Source organism: Cydia amplana, chromosome 22 (assembly GCF_948474715.1).
Source record: "Cydia amplana chromosome 22, ilCydAmpl1.1, whole genome shotgun sequence".
Lineage (NCBI taxonomy): Eukaryota > Metazoa > Arthropoda > Insecta > Lepidoptera > Tortricidae > Cydia > Cydia amplana.
Window position 1 is genome coordinate 4784884 of NC_086090.1, and position 19236 is coordinate 4804119.

Here is a 19236-nt window from a genome sequence, read left to right on the forward strand (position 1 = left end):
TAGGACTCTGAAAATTTATAATACACTGCCACTTGAGTTTAGGTTTAGGATCCTGAAGTTCGACTTAGTTTTAGCCCGTACAGTCAGTCCCGTCCCGTCAGCCCGTCAGTCAATTAAAATACCAAAGAGATATGTCTATACACTGAGAAAAATATCGTTTAAAACAATTGAAATTGCATTAACTTTTAATGCTTTAAACAGTTCCATATGGGCCTATGGGCCTATCGAACTAAGCAGTAAAGTTTACTGTTTGTACGTTACGTACCTACGTACGTAATTTGTTGATATTGTAAAAGCAGTTAAACTTAATGAAATCATTTTAATGTGTGCTCGATAGATCATATTTTTTTCAGTGTAATGTTCAGCAATCATTATTATTTTTGTCATTACTACTTAAAAGTCTGAAAGTTAAAATCTCAACAAGTTTAAGAATAAAACGTATACTTATGTATTAAGATTTGTCCTCATTGATTGCTCCAATTCCCTCACGATGGACATTCACACCATTGAAAAGGTACCTATTAAGTAATGAAGCCCCACAATTGATAGCCAAGTAGCACTGTTATACCGCTTTAGTTATAGCTACGAAGGGGTAAGAAATAGCGTGATGTAAGACAATGCAGTGTAAAATATTAGATTTAGAGTCATGTGGTCTTTCGTTGGATACATTTGAAAGGGGTAATTGAATCAGTGTTTGTAAGACTTCTTTTTATATAGAAAATCAGAGACATTTTGGGAAATAGAAGTGAGATGTGCTTGATAAAATAGGACAAAAAATAATGGTATTTTGGGAACAAGTGCCTTACGTTTCGTAGGTGTGATAAAAATGCAAAAAGTTGATTAATATTTGGCCAGGATACTCAGGATCACGGTCCTTACGCAGACGAGAGGGTAATGTGTTAATACGTCTAGTTGCAGCGTTACTCTTTCTATAAATAATAATATCGAAAGTTGATTTTTTTATGGTCTTTAATAAAATATCAGATATAATCATGGTTTGTTGCTAAATCCTTGTGAGGTCCTGCGTACAAAATTTTGTAGACCGTATACATAAGTAAGTAGGTACCTATTCCAAATTGTATTTTGATTCATAAATAAAAGATTACGTATTCATGGGCATTATAACAGTGGGCATATCTAGATGTAATAAAGTAAATTTTTCTTTGCATCATCATTTTCTTTACAATAAAAGTGTAAAATAAAATGTCCGTTTTCTCAATAGCTAGGAAACTCCGAAGCAAGTATGAAGTATTCCCAGAGGTGACAAAACATTAGAATTTAGATGAAAGTGAACTAATGTGAATGGAACACGTATTCAATATGAACTTTAGAGTGGCGTGGTGTGGTATTCTCTTCTCTTTCGTGCTTGAGGGAAACGCTGATGCGGGAAGAGTGCAGGCCGCTGTCAGTTTCCTGTAAGTATCTTTACGTTTTCACTCAGACTTACCGATATGCCAACATATAGTTTCTGATTTTCCCCCAGAATTTTCTCAACTACATTTCTGGAACTTACTTCATAAATATCTTCTGTCAAACCGTCATACACTTGGATATATTGCTTGGATAGCTCAATTGGTTGGCTAGCCCAAGATGGATGTAGGTCGCAGGTTCGAAGCCTGTGAAAGGACATATAATTATTTTGTGCTTTATTTTGACTTTACTCCAGTAAAGTCAAAAATAATAATTTGCGACCCATTTCGTACCTTGTCACAGTGACAATCAATATAAAAGTCGCTATATAGAGACCTATTGTCACTGTGACAAAGTCCAAAATGTGTAGGAAATTAAATTCTTTGACTGTATCTACGAGTACATTAACACATTCAGTACCGAAAACCCAAGTATTTTATGATTTCGTTCCCAGGCCGGACGACACGATAGTTAGGATCGTGGCACTACACCTTTATATTATGAAGAAATTTATGTGGCCTGGCGCGGATGTCTTGTTTGGCTGAGTGGCAATGAATGTGTTAATTGCTTTTTATCCCTATTTTAAAAATAAGAAATGAACCGGCAGGATTAATTCTCTGCAATCCCGCTCATCCAGGGTTGACTGCATTTCCAGAACGAACTCCTCCTACCAGGAGATTGAACTGAAGTCGGAATCCAGCCTGTCCCTCCGCGACATCCTGCCAATCAAAGCGAAATACTACGATAAGAATCGGGCTCCGAAGTTATTGGGGCAGCCTACTATAGTATACTTCCATGTTACTGTGCTGTCCTTGGATTCCATTAATGAGGAGAGCATGGTGAGTTCCTTTTTTTCGCCTAATGCTGGGTCCAGATGCGTGTAAGATTACGTGTAATATAGCGTCAACGTGTGGACGGCACTGCGAGCCCTAAAAACCGACAGCCGATGGATTCGGCACGAGCGTTACATGTAGTAGTCGTAGTGCTGTCCACACGCAGAATTCCTGTTACACGATAAATTACATTACACGTTACACCCGTCTGGACTCGGCTTAAAGTTGTATCATTATATCTACTTACTAAGGTCAATGTGGATGGAGACAGTATTAGGGAAGCCCGTCTATATAAGCTCTTTCATCCCTTTTCACTTTTTTGTTTGTACACATATAGAACGTCCACCAGAAGGTCGAGAGAACCAAAGGAGTGAGTCTTGCCCTAATATGACTGTCTTCCTAGCAATACATTTTATATGCAGCCCTAGTAGCACGGTCGCATTTTTATCATTTATCACCATGCCTGTCACGTTCTAACAAGTATGTAAGTGCGAAAGTGATGGGCTTAGTGATAGTGGATAAAAAATGGAACCGTGCTGAGCCCGAGGTCTTCTTTACATTGACCTCAAGTAAGATAATTCATACATTTACATGATGATGATAATTTATTTTTATTGCTTGTAAACTTCTTGATGTGTAAAAATGCCCTTGTGGCCAGTTTTCTAAAAAAATGTTTAAGTTTTGAGTTTGAGTTGTGTTTTTTGAGACAAATACAACAAAATCGGTATCAAAAGCGTGTACCTACCCGATCCTTTGTAACTGTACCAGTGTAACTAGGTAGATTCCTTGCAAATAACATAGATGCATTTAGGTATTTATCGCTGATCGCTTTGAGTGAGAACTTTGAAAACCTCTCCCCAAATAAAACAGTCACTAACTCTCGCTTACAGTGAAAGCATATAACGTTTATAGTTTATATGCGTTCACTGATCCAACCCTATACCTTAGACATAGACATTTATTCGTGACGATCACAAAATATGTACGAATATGTACCTACAGGCAACAACAGCAAGAATAAGAACAGATTATCAAGTGTGCATCACGAAATGGACTCAACTTAGCATAATGCTACCTGTAAAGCTAGCGATGGTCTTCCGTAGAGCCCATTCGGTGATGCCACGACAAATAAATAACACATACCTAAAGACTTCAGACCAGCTATCATGGTCGCTTTTTTATCACCTGTCATGCCATGCGTCACTTTCGCACTTACGTATTTGTTAGAACGTGACAGCCATGGTGACAAAATGATAAAGAACCGGCCATCTTAGCCCTACAGCTTTTCTTCTCCATTTCCAGACGTACGTAGCAGATGTGTTCCTAGCTCAATCCTGGCGGGACCCTCGCCTCCGTCTGCCGGAGAACATGCATGAGGAGTACCGCATCCTGGACGTGGAATGGCTCAACAAGATCTGGAGACCAGACTGCTTCTTCAAGAACGCCAAGAAAGTTACCTTCCATGAGATGAGCATACCGAATCATTACTTGTGGTTGTATCATGATAAGACGCTGCTTTATATGTCCAAGTGAGTAAATTTTTTGGTAAGTTTTTCGATGGCACTGATCTGCTTGCCTTGGCCCGAACAGAACCAAGCAGCTATTGCTAATGCTCTAATTTTCTTTATCCAACTATATCAGTGCCACTTGCACCATTCCACTAACCCTGGGTTAGCAGAGTTTACCCTGGAATTACCATGGTTACCAATACAATTTGACACTGAGTTAACGGTTTAACCGCTTAACCTTGGGTTAGTGGGATGGTGCAGGTGGCCCTAAGGGATTTAAGTTTTATACAAATAAATAAATAATCCTCTCGTGAGAAAAGACCTGTGCCCAGCAGTGGGCCGTATATAACTGCCGCTGGTGATGATGATTCGTAATAGGTTGATCTGGCTCAAACGACCTGCAAATGTCCAATTACAGGCACTATATCTATTACACCCACTTGCACCATTTCACTAACCCGGGGTTAACCAGTTAAGCCTGGAATTACTATGGTTACCAGTACAATTTGACACTAGGTTAACGGTTTAACGGCTTAACCCCGGGTTAGTGGGATGGTGCAAGTGGGCCTTAATGTATCAAATCTTACTATGGTATTTATGGGTGTACCGCAGGGATCAATATCGGGGCCGTTCCTGTTCCTTATCTACATTAATGACCTGCCATACCTTGTAAAGACCGACCACGATATGACGTAAACTGATTGTATTTTATTCAGATTAACGCTGGTGTTGTCGTGCGCGATGAAGTTTGAGTCGTACCCCCATGACACGCAAAGCTGTTCCATAATGATCGAAAGCTGTAAGTTTTCCCAGTCTTTCCGTACTTACAATTTATATTTCCAAAAAAGAATGAATCTACTTTAACACGTTCCCTGTCCCAACTGTTAACTGTCAACCTTACGGCCTTTTAATAGAGGCTTGCCGTGACCCATATGTGGGCCACGAGACAGTGAACGTGTTAAACGAGACATTTAGTATAGTATAGTATAGTAAACGATATACTATACTATACTATACTAAATGTCTCGTTTATTTTTATTTCGTTGCGCCAAATGATCAACATACTTATTGTTTTATGAAATTAAGTAAACATTATAATTGTGTTTACTAAAACTTGACAAGCACCCGTTGCACAGCACACCGGTATTTTAAACGTTCCGTCACTGCGTTGCCAATCGAACTGAGATTCGGTCAGTATTCAGTCAACTGCCACCGGAGCGTGGTAACTTCACTCAGGCCATAGTGTAATGTGGCCATTCTGTATGAAATGCTATTACTTATCCTGTGCTGTGGTGGAATTTTCTACAACAATTTTGGTGTCCGTTACCATTTCCCCTGTTACAGAGTCGCACACGGTCCTAGTGTAATGTGGCCGTGCTGTATGAAATGCTATTTACTTATCCTGTGCTATGAGGGAATTGTCTACGACTGTTTTGGTATCGATTACCTCTTCCCCTATTCCAGTGTCGCACACGGTCCACGACCTGGTGTTCATCTGGAACCTCACGGATCCTCTGGTTGTGAACCCGGATATCGAGTTGCCTCAACTCGACATATCCAACAATTACACTAGCGACTGCACTATCGAGTATTCTACTGGTAAGTATTCTTAAGATAGGCGGTAAGTTTTCATCTGGAACCTGATAGACTCGTTGGTGGGTAACCCGGAAAGGATCTATTTGGTCATAATCTATTTGGTTCAGAAACGCGTCGCTTTTCAGGATTGCCATAAAACAAAGCTAACCTACCTAACCGATCTATAGGATAACCTGACGAAAATCCTGAAAAGTTAACGGTTACAGTTTTATGAGCAATGATAATATGACAAACAATACATTATGACTTAAAACTTTATGGGACACAAAGGGTCAAGCGGAAATCGAGGTGCCCCATTTCGACATATTAATCAACTATTAAGTACACTAGCGATTCCTGTTAGGGGCAAAGGGGGTTTTTCGGGCGACAGTCAAAGGACAGCTTAGCTCCAGAACCAGAAACATGAATAGTCAAAAGTCAAACTTAAAAGGTAAATCGACGATTTCTTCGAAACCATTAATTCCCATTGAACGTACCTTTCGTTTGATTTGATCCATACTGAAAGCGACATCGTATCTATAGTAAGTATTAATCTGTTATTCCAGGAAACTTCACCTGCCTAGCTGTGGTGTTCAACCTCCGTCGTCGGCTGGGCTATCACTTATTCCACACGTACATACCCTCGGCGCTCATCGTCGTCATGTCCTGGATATCCTTCTGGATCAAACCTGAAGCCATTCCAGCCAGGGTCACGCTTGGAGTCACTAGTCTTCTGACGTTGGGTAAGTTTATGAAGTGTTTGGTTGTAAAGCATCAAGGGTTATTTTAAAACTTATGCTCGATGGGCTACCACCTGTTCCACACGTACATACCCTCGGCACTCATCATCGTCATGTCCTGGATATCCTTCTGGATCAAACCTGAAGCTATTCCAGCCAGGGTCACGCTTGGAGTCACTAGTCTTCTGACTTTGTGTAAGTTTAGGAAGTGTTTGGTTGTAAAGCATCAAGGGTAGATATAAAACCTATGCTGGATGGGCTATCACCTGTTCCACACGTACATACCCTCGGCGCTCATCGTCGTCATGTCCTGGATATCCTTTTGGATCAAGCCAGAAGCCATACCAGCCAGGGTCATCCTTGGAGTCACTAGTCTTCTGACTTTGGGTAAGTTTAGGAAGTGTTTGATTGTAAAGCATCAAGGGTAGATACCTATGCTGGATGCGCTATCACCTGTTCCACACACTCTCGGCGCTCATCGTCGTCATGTCCTGGATATCCTTCTGGATCAAACCTGAAGCCATTCCAGCCAGGGTCACCCTTGGAGTCACTAGTTTTCTGATTTTGGGTAAGTTTAGGAAGTGTTTGGTTGTAAAGCATCAAGGGTAGATATAAAACCTATGCTGGATGGGCTATCACCTGTTCCACACGTACATACCCTTGGCGCTCATCGTCGTCATGTCCTGGATATCCTTTTGGATCAAGCCAGAAGCCATATCAGCCAGGGTCACCCTTGGAGTCACTAGTCTTCTGACTTTGGGTAAGTTTAGGAAGTGTTTGGTTGTAAAGCATCAAGGGTAGATACCTATGCTGGATGCGCTATCACCCGTTCCACACACTCTCGGCGCTCATCGTCGTCATGTCCTGGATATCCTTCTGGATCAAGCCTGAAGCTATTCCAGCCAGAGTCACGCTTGGAGTCACTAGTCTTCTGACTTTGGGTAAGTTTAGGAAGTGTTTGGTTGTAAAGCATCAAGGGTAGATATAAAACCTATGCTGGACGGACTACCACCTGTTCCACACGTACATACCCTCGGCGCTCATCGTCGTCATGTCCTGGATATCCTTCTGGATCAAACCTGAAGCCATTCCAGCCAGGGTCACGCTTGGAGTCACTAGTCTTCTGACGTTGGGTAAGTTTAGGAAGTGTTTGGTTGTAAAGCATCAAGGGTTATTATAAAACCTATGCTCGATGGGCTACCACCTGTTCCACACATACATACCCTCGGCGCTCATCGTCGTCATGTCCTGGATATCCTTCTGGATTAAGCCAGAAGCCATCCCAGCCAGGGTCACGCTTGGAGTTACTAGTCTTCTGACTTTGGGTAAGTTTAGGAAGTGTTTGGTTGTAAAGCATCAAGGGTAGATATAAAACCTATGTTGGATGGGCTATCACCTGTTCCACACGTACATACCCTTGGCGCTCATCGTCGTCATGTCCTGGATATCCTTTTGGATCAAGCCAGAAGCCATACCAGCCAGGGTCACCCTTGGAGTCACTAGTCTTCTGACTTTGGGTAAGTTTAGGAAGTGTTTGGTTGTAAAGCATCAAGGGTAGATACCTATGCTGGATGCGCTATCACCCGTTCCACACACTCTCGGCGCTCATCGTCGTCATGTCCTGGATATCCTTCTGGATCAAGCCTGAAGCTATTCCAGCCAGAGTCACACTTGGAGTCACTAGTCTTCTGACTTTGTGTAAGTTTAGGAAGTGTTTGGTTGTAAAGCATCAAGGGTAGATATAAAACCTATGCTGGATGGGCTACCACCTGTTCCACACGTACATACCCTCGGCGCTCATTGTCGTCATGTCCTGGATATCCTTTTGGATCAAGCCAGAAGCCGTTCCAGCCAGGGTCACACTTGGAGTCACTAGTCTTCTGACGTTGGGTAAGTCTTGGAAGTGATGTGCTAGATACGTTACCACCTGTTAACTACGTACAGTGAGCTGCAAAATTGCATGGAGAAATTATGAATGAATTCATTGATATTAAGGTCGCCATCATGCACTTTTGCGGCTGATGGTACATACCCTCGGCTAGGGTTTGCAATCCGGATCCGGAATGTATGAAATTATCCGGATCTGGATCCGGATCCGCGGATCTTCCCATACATTTCGGATCCGTCGTGCAAACCCTACCCTCGGCCCTCATTGTCGTCATGTCCTGGATATTCTTCTGGATCAAGCCTTAAGCCATTTCAGTCAGTCACGCTTGAAGTTACTAGTCTCTTGACGCTAACATGCCTAACCTAGTAGTTTTCCTAGCGTTTTAGTCGCGATTCTTAATCATTAGGCTATGCCAGTCCCCTGCGCACCGTTTCACACCAATGACCTCGATCCTCAGCTCTCCTGATCCAATGCCTTACTTACGAATATTACGCTCACCAACATATCAAAAGGGCACCCTGCACTATTAACTATTATACTAGTTCTGGAATTGATCACGAACTGAATTCCGTGCATTGATTTCTTATAGTAAATTGAGCAATCTTGAACGTAGACACAGTGAGTGGACATGTTATGTTATGGTTGTGATTTGAGATTATTATAATTGATAAGTTCTATAAAGTAACTTATCCTAACCTGTGATTAGGGTTTGCACGACGGATCTGAAATGTATGGGAAGATCCGCGGATCCGGATAATTTCATACATTTCGGATCCGGATTGCAAACCCTACCTGTGACTTTCAAAGTACCAAAGGGCTTGTTACACCTACTTTTTCGCCGGACACTTTCAGCTATCTTGCTGCTTAGTAGGACACGAATGACACATACATACATACATACATGTAGGACATGAGTGGGATGGACAGAGAAATGACATTTCTCTGTCCATCTCAGGCAAAGGTGTCTGAGAAAACGGGAAAAACCGTGGTTGCGTAACAATTTTTGTCTCATTTCCAGCCACCCAAAACACCCAATCGCAGCAGAGCCTCCCCCCCGTCTCGTACGTGAAAGCCATCGACGTGTGGATGTCGTCCTGCTCTGTCTTCGTGTTCCTCTCGCTCTTCGAGTTCGCGGTGGTAAACAACTACATGGGACCCGTGGCCACTAAGGCCATGAAGGGGTACTCCGATGAGGATCTGACCAGGGATTTAGATGCTTTCAAGGTCAGTTTACCATCGTTCAGATAATTATGAGCCAACAGGAGCTGAGATTTAAATATTTTAGGTAAATATACCCGTCTCGCTAACGGAAGCGGCTCCTGAAACTAGTGCGATAAGGACAAGGCGAAAAATCCTGCGTAAAAATCTCAAAAACCGAGGTTTCGTACTCGTACTCGACTGTTTCCTCCTCCAAAACTTAACCAATCGTAACCAAATTTGGAAATCTAAATGATTATGAAATTATCTGTGTCGGACCGTTTTGCTTTTTTGGCTAATTGATATCAGTTTTGAATACCACGCCTCTCATTGCGGCATAGTCAATTAGGCGATTTTGGCCATTTTTGAAGGGCTCTAGCGCCTTAAAAAACAAAACTATCAAAAAAAGCAAAACGGTCCGACACAGATATTGACAATATTAATCTGTGTTGAAAAAATCATTGCTCTAGCTTCAAAACCCACGGAGGAAACAGTCGAGTACGTTTGTATGGAGAAATGACCACTCCTGTTGGCTCTTATAGCTGGTCACGCAGATTTTGTCAGTAGAAAAAGGCGGGAACTTGAAAAATGTAGGCGCGAAGGGATATCGTCCCATAGAAAATTTGAATTTCGCGCCTTTTTTACTGACAAGATCTGCTTGAGCAGCTGTAACTGACATTTACCCTTAAATGCATTATGATGTAGATCTACATCGTATATTTTGATGGCCCGTGGCTCAATATGCATATATTATTTTTTAGGGTTCCGTACCCAAAGGGTAAAAACGGGACCCTATTACTAAGACTCCGCCGCTGTCCGTCCGTCCGTCCGTCCGTCCGTCTGTCACCAGGCTGTATCTCACGAACCGTGATAGCTAGACAGTTGAAATTTTCACAGATGATGTATTTCTGTTGCCGCTATAACAACAAATACTAAAAACAGAATAAAATAAAGATTTAAGTGGGGCTCCCATACAACAAACGTGATTTTTGACCGAAGTTAAGCAACGTCGGGCGGGGCAGTACTTGGATGGGTGACCGTTTTTTTGCTTGTTTTGCTCTATTTTTTGTTGATGGTGCGGAACCCACCGTGCGCGAGTCCGACTCGCACTTGGCTGGTTTTTATTACTACCTATGATTTTTTTCTTTATTTTTCCCACAATCTTTCTATATAAGTATACAACATTCCCCATCTATTTCAATTTATTAGGAAATTATACAAAAAATCATGCATTTAAGGGTTAAATTTAAGACAAAAGCAAAAATACCCCATCCAAAAATATGATTATTTTCCAATAATTTTCTGTATGAAGATTTCGCAATTTTGGATATTTTTCGACGGCACATTAGTAATTCCGCGCTCGGAAAATTAGAAATAAGAATCTTATTCCCAAAAAGATCCGATTCTCGCTAAACTCCTTATAGTTGACTTAAAGGACTGTCTCATTTCAAACATAGACAGAATCATACTATCTTGGTCTTACACTAATACTAGCACCCAAAAGAAAAGGGTGAGATATAGATTTTTTTGTTCTTATCTACTGACAAATTGGTTTGACCAACTATATAAAATACTGTCATTCGCACGTATTTTAAAATACCACCATCGTTTAGAAATGCTTACTTTTCATTGTACATAATATAGTTTTCGTTTACTTTTCAGCACATATTCCCAAACCCCGTGGACCCGCGCGCCAGTACCTCCGCCTCTCTCCCACAATACGAGACCTTCTGCAACGGGAGAGAGACAGCAATATACATCGATCGGTTCTCTCGCTTCTTCTTCCCCTTCTCTTTCTTTATACTGAACGTCGTCTATTGGTCCACTTTCTTGTAAGTTGTCGTTTTGTACAAAATTGTATGGAAGATTTAATGTCAATTCTGATAAGTTAACGTAAAAGTGTTCTGTCAGATTCATAATCTTGTTTTGTCAGATTCTACCCTACCACACATTGCATTAAAATATACCTAAAGTCTATTTTTTATTCGGTAGACTAAAATGACATTTCATAGTATGAAATGACACATGATGTTCATACTATGAAATGTCATTTTAGTCTACCGAATAAAAAATAGACTTTAGTAAGCAAGGCTTGGAAAAACGCCCGCCATTTTGAAAACTAATCATAATTTAGGATCCAATATCTGGGTGACCGAGCTTCGCTCGGAAAACATATAAAAACTCCAAAATGCGCGTTTTCCCAGTGATAAGACCTAGCTAGATCGATTTTTCGCCGCAAGCAAATTTCATCGAAATCGTTAGAGCCGTTTCCGAGATCCCCGAAATATATATATAAATAAATATATAAATAAACAAGAATTGCTCTTTTAAAGGTATTAGATTTACGAGTCGAAAATGTTCGTTTACGGTCTACGGATGTCATTGAGGCATATTTAATCGTTGACATTGGTATAAATAAGTGTGTGTTGTACGGAACAGGGTAGTTTTCAAAATGATGGGCGTTTTTCCGAGCCTTGCTAGTAAGTGAATATCAAAATGACAGGATTAATTTCGAAATTTCTTGGGACTATAAAAAATCTCGCCTTTACTAGGGTTGGCTAGATATACTAAAATTGCTACATATAATGTAAACTTAATACGACATACGTTGCTTAAATTAAATTAAATAAAAATGTGTGCAAAAGAAAACTTCGAGTTTGTGATGACACTAAAGAAGTGTTATGAAAGATTGTTTTTAGGAATAAGTTAACATGAAATTAGTGTATATTTAGGTACAAAATAGACGAATAAAATGCTAATAACTAAAACTTTAAAATTTTATTTTCCCTTCGACGATTGCCTGTCTATTCTGCAGTTAAATATCTAACACACATTTTAATACCTAAAACACAATGGCGAAATCGAGTGTTATGAAAACATCATCTATCAGTTCAGTCAGTTCATCAGTTCTTTCTTTACTTTCAAATTGTTGATGGTGTCTGCAAAAAAAAATGTGTGCGATTACTCCGATAGTTTAGTTACTCATGAAACAAAACTATTAACCTTTTAACCGCCATAGAATACGTCATCAGGCGTGCTCGTGTCGCCGGAGGGTACGAAGTTACACAAAGTTTTGTCTTATTTATCAGACAGCGGCGAAATGAGCCCGATTTTGTATGTCTTATTATATATCAGTCTACGGCGGTTAAAGGGTTAAAACGGATTATATCGCCTATATATTTTGACCGTTTACAGCGTTCGTGGTCAACGGATGACTGAGGAAAATCGACAATGTGCAAAACTATTCACTTACAAAATAATGAACCATCATAAACGACAACGTAAAGGTCCGAAACGTCGCGTCGGGATGTAGTATAAATTCGATATACGCGATATAATTCGTTTTAATCGTTTTATACCACTTTTATACCTATAAGATAAATGTCTATTCATCATATTACAAAAAGTTAAGAATGGATTGGATTGGATTCACACATGGTAATAAGCTATGCAAGAAATATTTCAAAAAAAGGGATACGTTAGGTAGGTATTGGAAATTTCAGTTAAACTCATAGAAAACAACGTAGACTTTCTTTAGTGCATTGGAGTATGGGTCGGCCACTTGTCTGGGACGCTACCTGCGTAGATACCCTGGCGCCGTCCCATATTCCAAGCACTAAAGTTGGCGCTGGTGCGGCCGCATCCTCAGCCGAAAGCTCCAAACGTCGCAAATTTATATGCGACACTAGGTAGTGGCTACATATTTGCGGCGTTTGGGGTGGAAACCCTGGGGCCGTGGGGACCTAGCGCGCGTAGCCTCTATAAGGAGCTGTCAAAGCGCCTTATAGAGGCTTCTGGTGACCAGAGGGCTGGCCAATATTTTGCCCAGCGGATCAGCATTGCCATGCATCCAGCGGGGCAATGCGGCCAGCCTTCTGGGTACCCTACCGGGCTACCACGACCTAGGCCAATTTTTTTATTTATAAGGTTTCATTCCAAGTGTTTTTATTAAATAAATACATAATTAGTAAAAAAAAAAAAAAAAAAAATTTAGTAAATTATGACCAATAAATGATATTTTTGAAAATATGAGAAGTATCCGATTTTTTTCTGTTAAAATTTTCGCAATTATGGAAGATTTGTCACTGCACATCAGATAGACCTTTTAACCGCCGTAGACTGATATATAAGACATACAAAATCGGGCTCATTTCGCCGCTGTCTGATAAATAAGACAAAACTTCGTGTAACTTCGTACCCCCCGGCGACACGAGCACGCTCGATGACGCATTCTATGGCGGTTAAAAGGTTAAAAGTTGCTCTTGGAATGTAAAAGCAAAGGAACCCCGTCAATCTGTATAGGCCATCCGTAAGCCCTAATAAAGCATTCCCAAAATAAGCACAAAGCGACAGAATCGCCACTCACTTGGCAATAGACGTGTCCAGGACCTAGGCTAGGTACAGTCAGATTGACCCATTCATTTTATTTACTTTACTTAATATAATACCTATGGTTAATATACATCAAATTATGTCACATTTTCCATAACATCCAGAGAGGAAAATGGGGACTACGTTTGTATGGAGAAACGGCCGTTCCCTTTCCTTTCCTCTTTTTAATTAATCTAGACAACTCAACCGATACTTAGGCGTGACGAGATAGAATTTCATGGAGGGTTAACGAGATGACATCTACACTTTTTATATGGAGACCAACAGGCTTTCCTAAAAAAAGCACATGTACACAAATGCGCTTACCCGTGCTGGCGTGGGCACCTTATGCTTTGAAATCAAGCTAGGTATAACTTTCTTTACAACATGCGTGGTAAGTAGTTGCTTAAATACTTCGGTTACGAGCGAGGTACCTTAATCCAGGTCTTAAGACGTAAAAAGGCCCATATTTCGGGGGCTGAGTGTACTAATTATGCAATTGATTTAGGCGGTTGCGGCCGGCCTGCTAAATAGGCGGCCCAGACAATGGCTAGGCGCATTCGGTATGCAATTGTATTCTTAGTCTAGACTTAACTGTTAAGGCCAAGTCTATGAATTGATTAAGCACTTGTGACTTACTTGATGGGGAAGTACGTACATTTAATGAGAACGAGCTCCGAGCTTTTTCGCATTAACCGGTTCGTTGCGTGTTCCATTTTCGAAAACTTTTGGCTGTGGCGGCGAACAATTACCTATTTCATAACACGATAGGCGTTCCTTACGCCATAGAATATGATGGCACACCTATCGTGTCATACGCCACACGTTAAAAACATTGATGACACGCCTGTCGTGCCATCCGTACCGAAACGGGTAAAAAAGTCTCACGAATCTAGCTGATATTCTGAAATATCATGAGACTTTGACATGAACATGCAGGTAACATATGTATATCTATGTCTGTGTGGTGATGTTGTAGATATACATCTGCTTAACATATATGTACCATGTACATATATGTAGACCATGGGTTAGCGAAGTATTTTTGAAGTAAGTATTAATATTTTAGGACGCGAAGACTATGAATGAATAACCAGATTTCCGCATACCCTGCTTTTCCAGAAAACCAGCCCATTATGTCTGATATTTGTTAAAATGTAGCAGATAAAATGCCTTTACCAACGTCACGGCGTGCAAGTTTTGAAATAGATTTAGAATGTCAAAGATTTTGAGTTCGACTCCAAAATGCATATTTTTCACTGCTGAACGAGTATAGAGTGTCTTACTAAGAAACTTTATTCATGACCTCTCAATTATAAAATGTTCTTCTAACGTACACAGCGGTGGCAACACTGGCAACATGGTTCCATTTTTACCGCCTGTCACTAGGCCTGTCACTTTCCCACTTACATACCTACTTGTTACAACGTGGCAGGTATGGTGACAGGTGATAAAAATGCGACCGTGTTACGGCCACAGAACTTAACTTTATTACCGACCAACTTCCCCTTAAACTCTTATCACACCGAGCGGATAGTATCACCGAAAATTTGAATGACAATGTTTATTTGCATACAACGCTAGTTCGTCTAGACTATACGTGACCTGCATGGCTTAGACCCACGGGCTATTTAAAAGGACATATCTCCATACAAAACTGTAAGAACTTACGGTTTTACAGAATGGATGTAGTATGCACCTAACTTGCATTTTTTGGGTACTGATTGGGAAGTCAATGGACTTGAATTTCAAGGTCTAGAGCTGAATTTTTGGATTCGGATGAGCAAGAATTTTGTTCATATGTTTTTGCTGACGTACAATTTCTTTTGATTTTAACATAAACATGTATTTGACGAGATAGTTTTACAAAATGGTTACCATACGGTAGCTAAGTTAGCCATAGGTAGATTAAGTAGGAATCATATAATTATGTCTACCATACCTACCTATCGGTTACTGTCACGAGTAGAATAGGGCCCCCGTGTGAAAGCGCATACCTTGTCTGAAAACTTATGTTTCAAATTATTCAAATTATGATTAATATTGATTGTTGACATAGTAAACGATCCTGAAAAGGTTGATAAGTAAATATGTATAAATATTGTTTCTTCAAATGACGCTAATATTAAACTATTAATGATCGCAACTTTCAGGTCAGGCCCACTTGCACCATCCCACCAACCCGGGGTTAAGCGGTTAAACCGTAAAACTAGTGTCAAATTGTACTGGTAACCATGCTAACTCCAGGACTGGTTAATCCCGGGTTAGTGAATAGTGCAAGTGGCCCTAAGTATAATAAAGACATTAACCCAAGAAGTTAACAAACGAAAGCGCAAACTTAGTCAGAGGAAACCATAAATGTCAGCTCTATATTATATTTAGATGAAGTAAACCTCAATAAATACAGGACGATATTAGGTATTTAAACAACACCACAGAATAAATAATAGTACTAAGTACAGAAGACTCACTCTCTAATAAAACGCGTCTGTTACGTTCAGCACAGATATGGCCGCTAGGTGGCGACAGCGCCACGCGTGGCTTATGGCTTTCCCCAAAATTGGGGCCGGAACGGATGTACTTTTAGCTACCTGTAGCAAAGCGACAAAATCGCGGAGTGAGACACGCCTGACAACACTAAAGTTTAAAGGATGACTCACGTTAGACCGGGCCGTGTCAGGGCCGGAGCTTCCTGAGCTTCAAAAGTAAGCGCCGGAAGCTCTGGCCCGGACACGACCAGGTCTATCGTAAGTCATCCTTTGTAGTTTAAAGATGAAATTTTTAAAGGTCCAGTATATTCCAAAATCCAGAAGGTATATAATTGTTATTGTATTCTAAAAGGTTATGAAAGAATAGTGTACAAAAATAATCGTATAATAAATACTTTGTCAGCAGCAGCCTTATAAAGGTTGCGCTTTTATTGTCTGTCATCGTGAGCGTAACCATCATATGGTCACATACGGGGTGGTCCTATAACGATGGTCTTAGGAGCCCGTGAAGAGGACTTTGGGTTCAGTAGTTATTTTGTAATAGGTAATTTTTTTACTCATAGTATGTTTTGATGTGAACATAGCAGATGACCGCGCAAAATATACATGGTCGTCAATAAGTATATTTGCTTTCACCCTGTATATAAATAAAAGGACACCCACACGTGTCAGTAATGACGGTAAGGTCGTAAAGGCGTTCTGTGAACTCCTTTACAACTGTGTTATTTTCGCGCTCCGCCGTTAACTGACTCCCATTTTGATTCCTTTTACCTTCTTTAGTTTGCAATTATATGTTTGTTTCATCTTCAAGCTTAAAAAGAACAACGGGTTGCACTCCGGGAGTGCCGGCAGAAGTGAAAACTCAATGATATTGTAACAGTTTTTCGATCAGGTCATGTGTCCGTCTTACGAATTTTCAATCTGTCGAATCTTTCGGTCACGTGTCCTGTCGCGAGATTAACATTTTTTTCCCACCTCAAAAAGTGCACAGCGCCGCTAAAGAAGTTTTCACTTCAAAAAATTGTTAAATTTTAATAAAAAACTTAAAACAAAGTCGTTGGTAAGACGAAAAAACGCGGGCAGGAGAGCTAAATACTTTTTTAAGTTATCTTCTTTTGAACTCTATTATATTGTATAGGTACAGTCAGCAGCAGAAGTTGCTAAACGGGCGAGGTGTCCAAATTGATCTTGACGCGACTTTATTGTTAAAAGAATAAGAGCACCAGGTAATTTTGAACACCTCGCCCGCTTAGTAATTTCTGCTGCTGATTGTAAATTACAGCCAGAAATACATGCTTTATTTACCTATTTATTTATTTCATAAACGAAACAAAAAAACTTTTGACCCGAAGTCCCGAAGTCCTAACAAAAAGACTTTTAACTCCTATAGACTTTAATGATATGGAAATAGAGTTTACGAATGGTCATTTTACCGTGTGGACTGTAGGTATGCTATTAGTATTGCATTGACATCTGACCTGCAGTCGATGCATTATTGCATTAAATGACTATTAAATGATAAATCGATACCTATTGAGCTCATAAAACCAGGAGTAAAGTACCTTTTGTACGATTTAAAAATAGTATTGTTGGAATTTTCCATTGTTGGTCGTCGATTTTTATTTTGGGAAAAAATGTTTCCTTAAATTTTTATAAAATTTGGTAAGTTTGAAGAATTCCTCATTTTGGCCGGAATAAAAATTGATAAGTAGGTGAAAACCGCATGAAAATCCGTTTACTAGTTTTTGAATTTATCGCGAACATACATAGATACATAGACAGACGCGGCGGGGGACTTGTTTTATAAGGTGTAGTGATGTTTAAACTTTTAAAGTAAGGCAAAACAAACTTTTCTCCATACTCTAGCTAGAAAGTCACCTTTGCAGCTTTGTCGGTAGAAAAGGCGTCAAGAAGGGTAGAAGGGGGGGGGGGGTAGAAGGGGTAGGCGCGGAGGGTTGATCTACCATACAAATTTTGAATCTTTTTGCTGCTGACACTATATATGCTGACACTGACATTATAGTAAGTACTATATGTTAAACTACGGCTTCGCACGGGTTAACAAATTATACATAAACCTTCCTCTTGAATCACTCCATCTATTAAAAAAAACCGCATCAATATCCGTCGAGTAGTTTTAAAGATCTAAGCATATACATACATAGGGACAGACAGACTGCGGGAAGCGACTTTGTTTTATATCTTATTGTAAGTGATAACGTATTAATCACGTCGATTCGAGCATAATTATACTACTTTTAGAACGTCTATCTTTTACGACAATGACACTCGTAAATGCTAACAATAAATAACAAAACATCGCTTTCTCCCTAACAACAAATTGATTATTGAAATAATAACAAACGGTACAATCAATTATTGTTATCTGCCTGTCTGTCTGTCCGTCCTTCCCAACCGTACATCTGTCCGTCAAGATGATTTATAACCTATAAGTAATAATAACATACTTAGCCAATCAATCGATAACGGTTTAATTGTTATTATAGAATTGAACTTTGTAATTTTTGCAAACACAGATCCTTTTATACCTAACGTAAATGCGAAAGCAGCCCTGTCTCTATTAACTCTTCACGCTTAAACGGCTGGACCGATTTAGATGAAAATGAATTTGATTATGAAGATAATTTGAGTCCCAGGAGAGGTCATAAGGTTTACAACGGAAAGTACAATTCTACGACGATAAAGTCACGGGCAAATCTAGTCAGGAAATAGGTAATTCAAAAAAACGGGGGTCGCTACCCCTATCCCTCAAAGTTCTAATGAGTGCTTTGGCCTCCGCACACCAAGGCCCGGCCGTTTCAATAGTCCCCGTAGTCCAAGCAATATAACGACTATACAGCTTTAGGTATGCCGAATAGAGTTGTCCTAAAACGTCAAACTAGTAATTATATTACGGCCGTCTGGGTACCGTCTGCTCAAACGCAATAGGCCTTGAGACGCACGCGCGTGATATGCATGCTGTACTTTAATTTGAATTTGAATTTAGAATATGTGCCTATTGTTTGAGCGAGGCGTTGCGACGTTGACGTAGGTAATGTAGGTATTAGGTCGTTTTCAAAATGCTTCCTGAGTTACGCCTAAGTGTAAGGCCTGGGTGGACGCTCGAAGCGGAGCGTTCGGCGGGGCGTGCAGCGTGGCGTCGGGCTCACAAGTAATTTGAGCAGCGTGCACTAAGGCCGCTCCTATACGCTTGCATTTGTTTAT

The 19236-nt window shown here is 40.3% G+C and overlaps 1 protein-coding gene across 1 annotated transcript; it reads left to right on the forward strand.

Annotated features, from left to right (window-relative positions):
• The first annotated feature begins 637 nt into the window (after positions 1–637).
• Positions 638–11033, forward strand: LOC134658407 (glycine receptor subunit alpha-2-like). The gene is made up of 9 exons (XM_063514090.1): positions 638–696; positions 1223–1415; positions 2066–2249; positions 3546–3772; positions 4468–4550; positions 5216–5350; positions 5893–6069; positions 8973–9178; positions 10814–11033. The coding sequence occupies exons 2-9, from the start codon at positions 1303–1305 to the stop codon at positions 10985–10987; spliced, it is 1299 nt and encodes a 432-aa protein (XP_063370160.1). The 5' UTR covers positions 638–696; positions 1223–1302; the 3' UTR covers positions 10988–11033.
• Positions 11034–19236: the final 8203 nt, after the last annotated feature.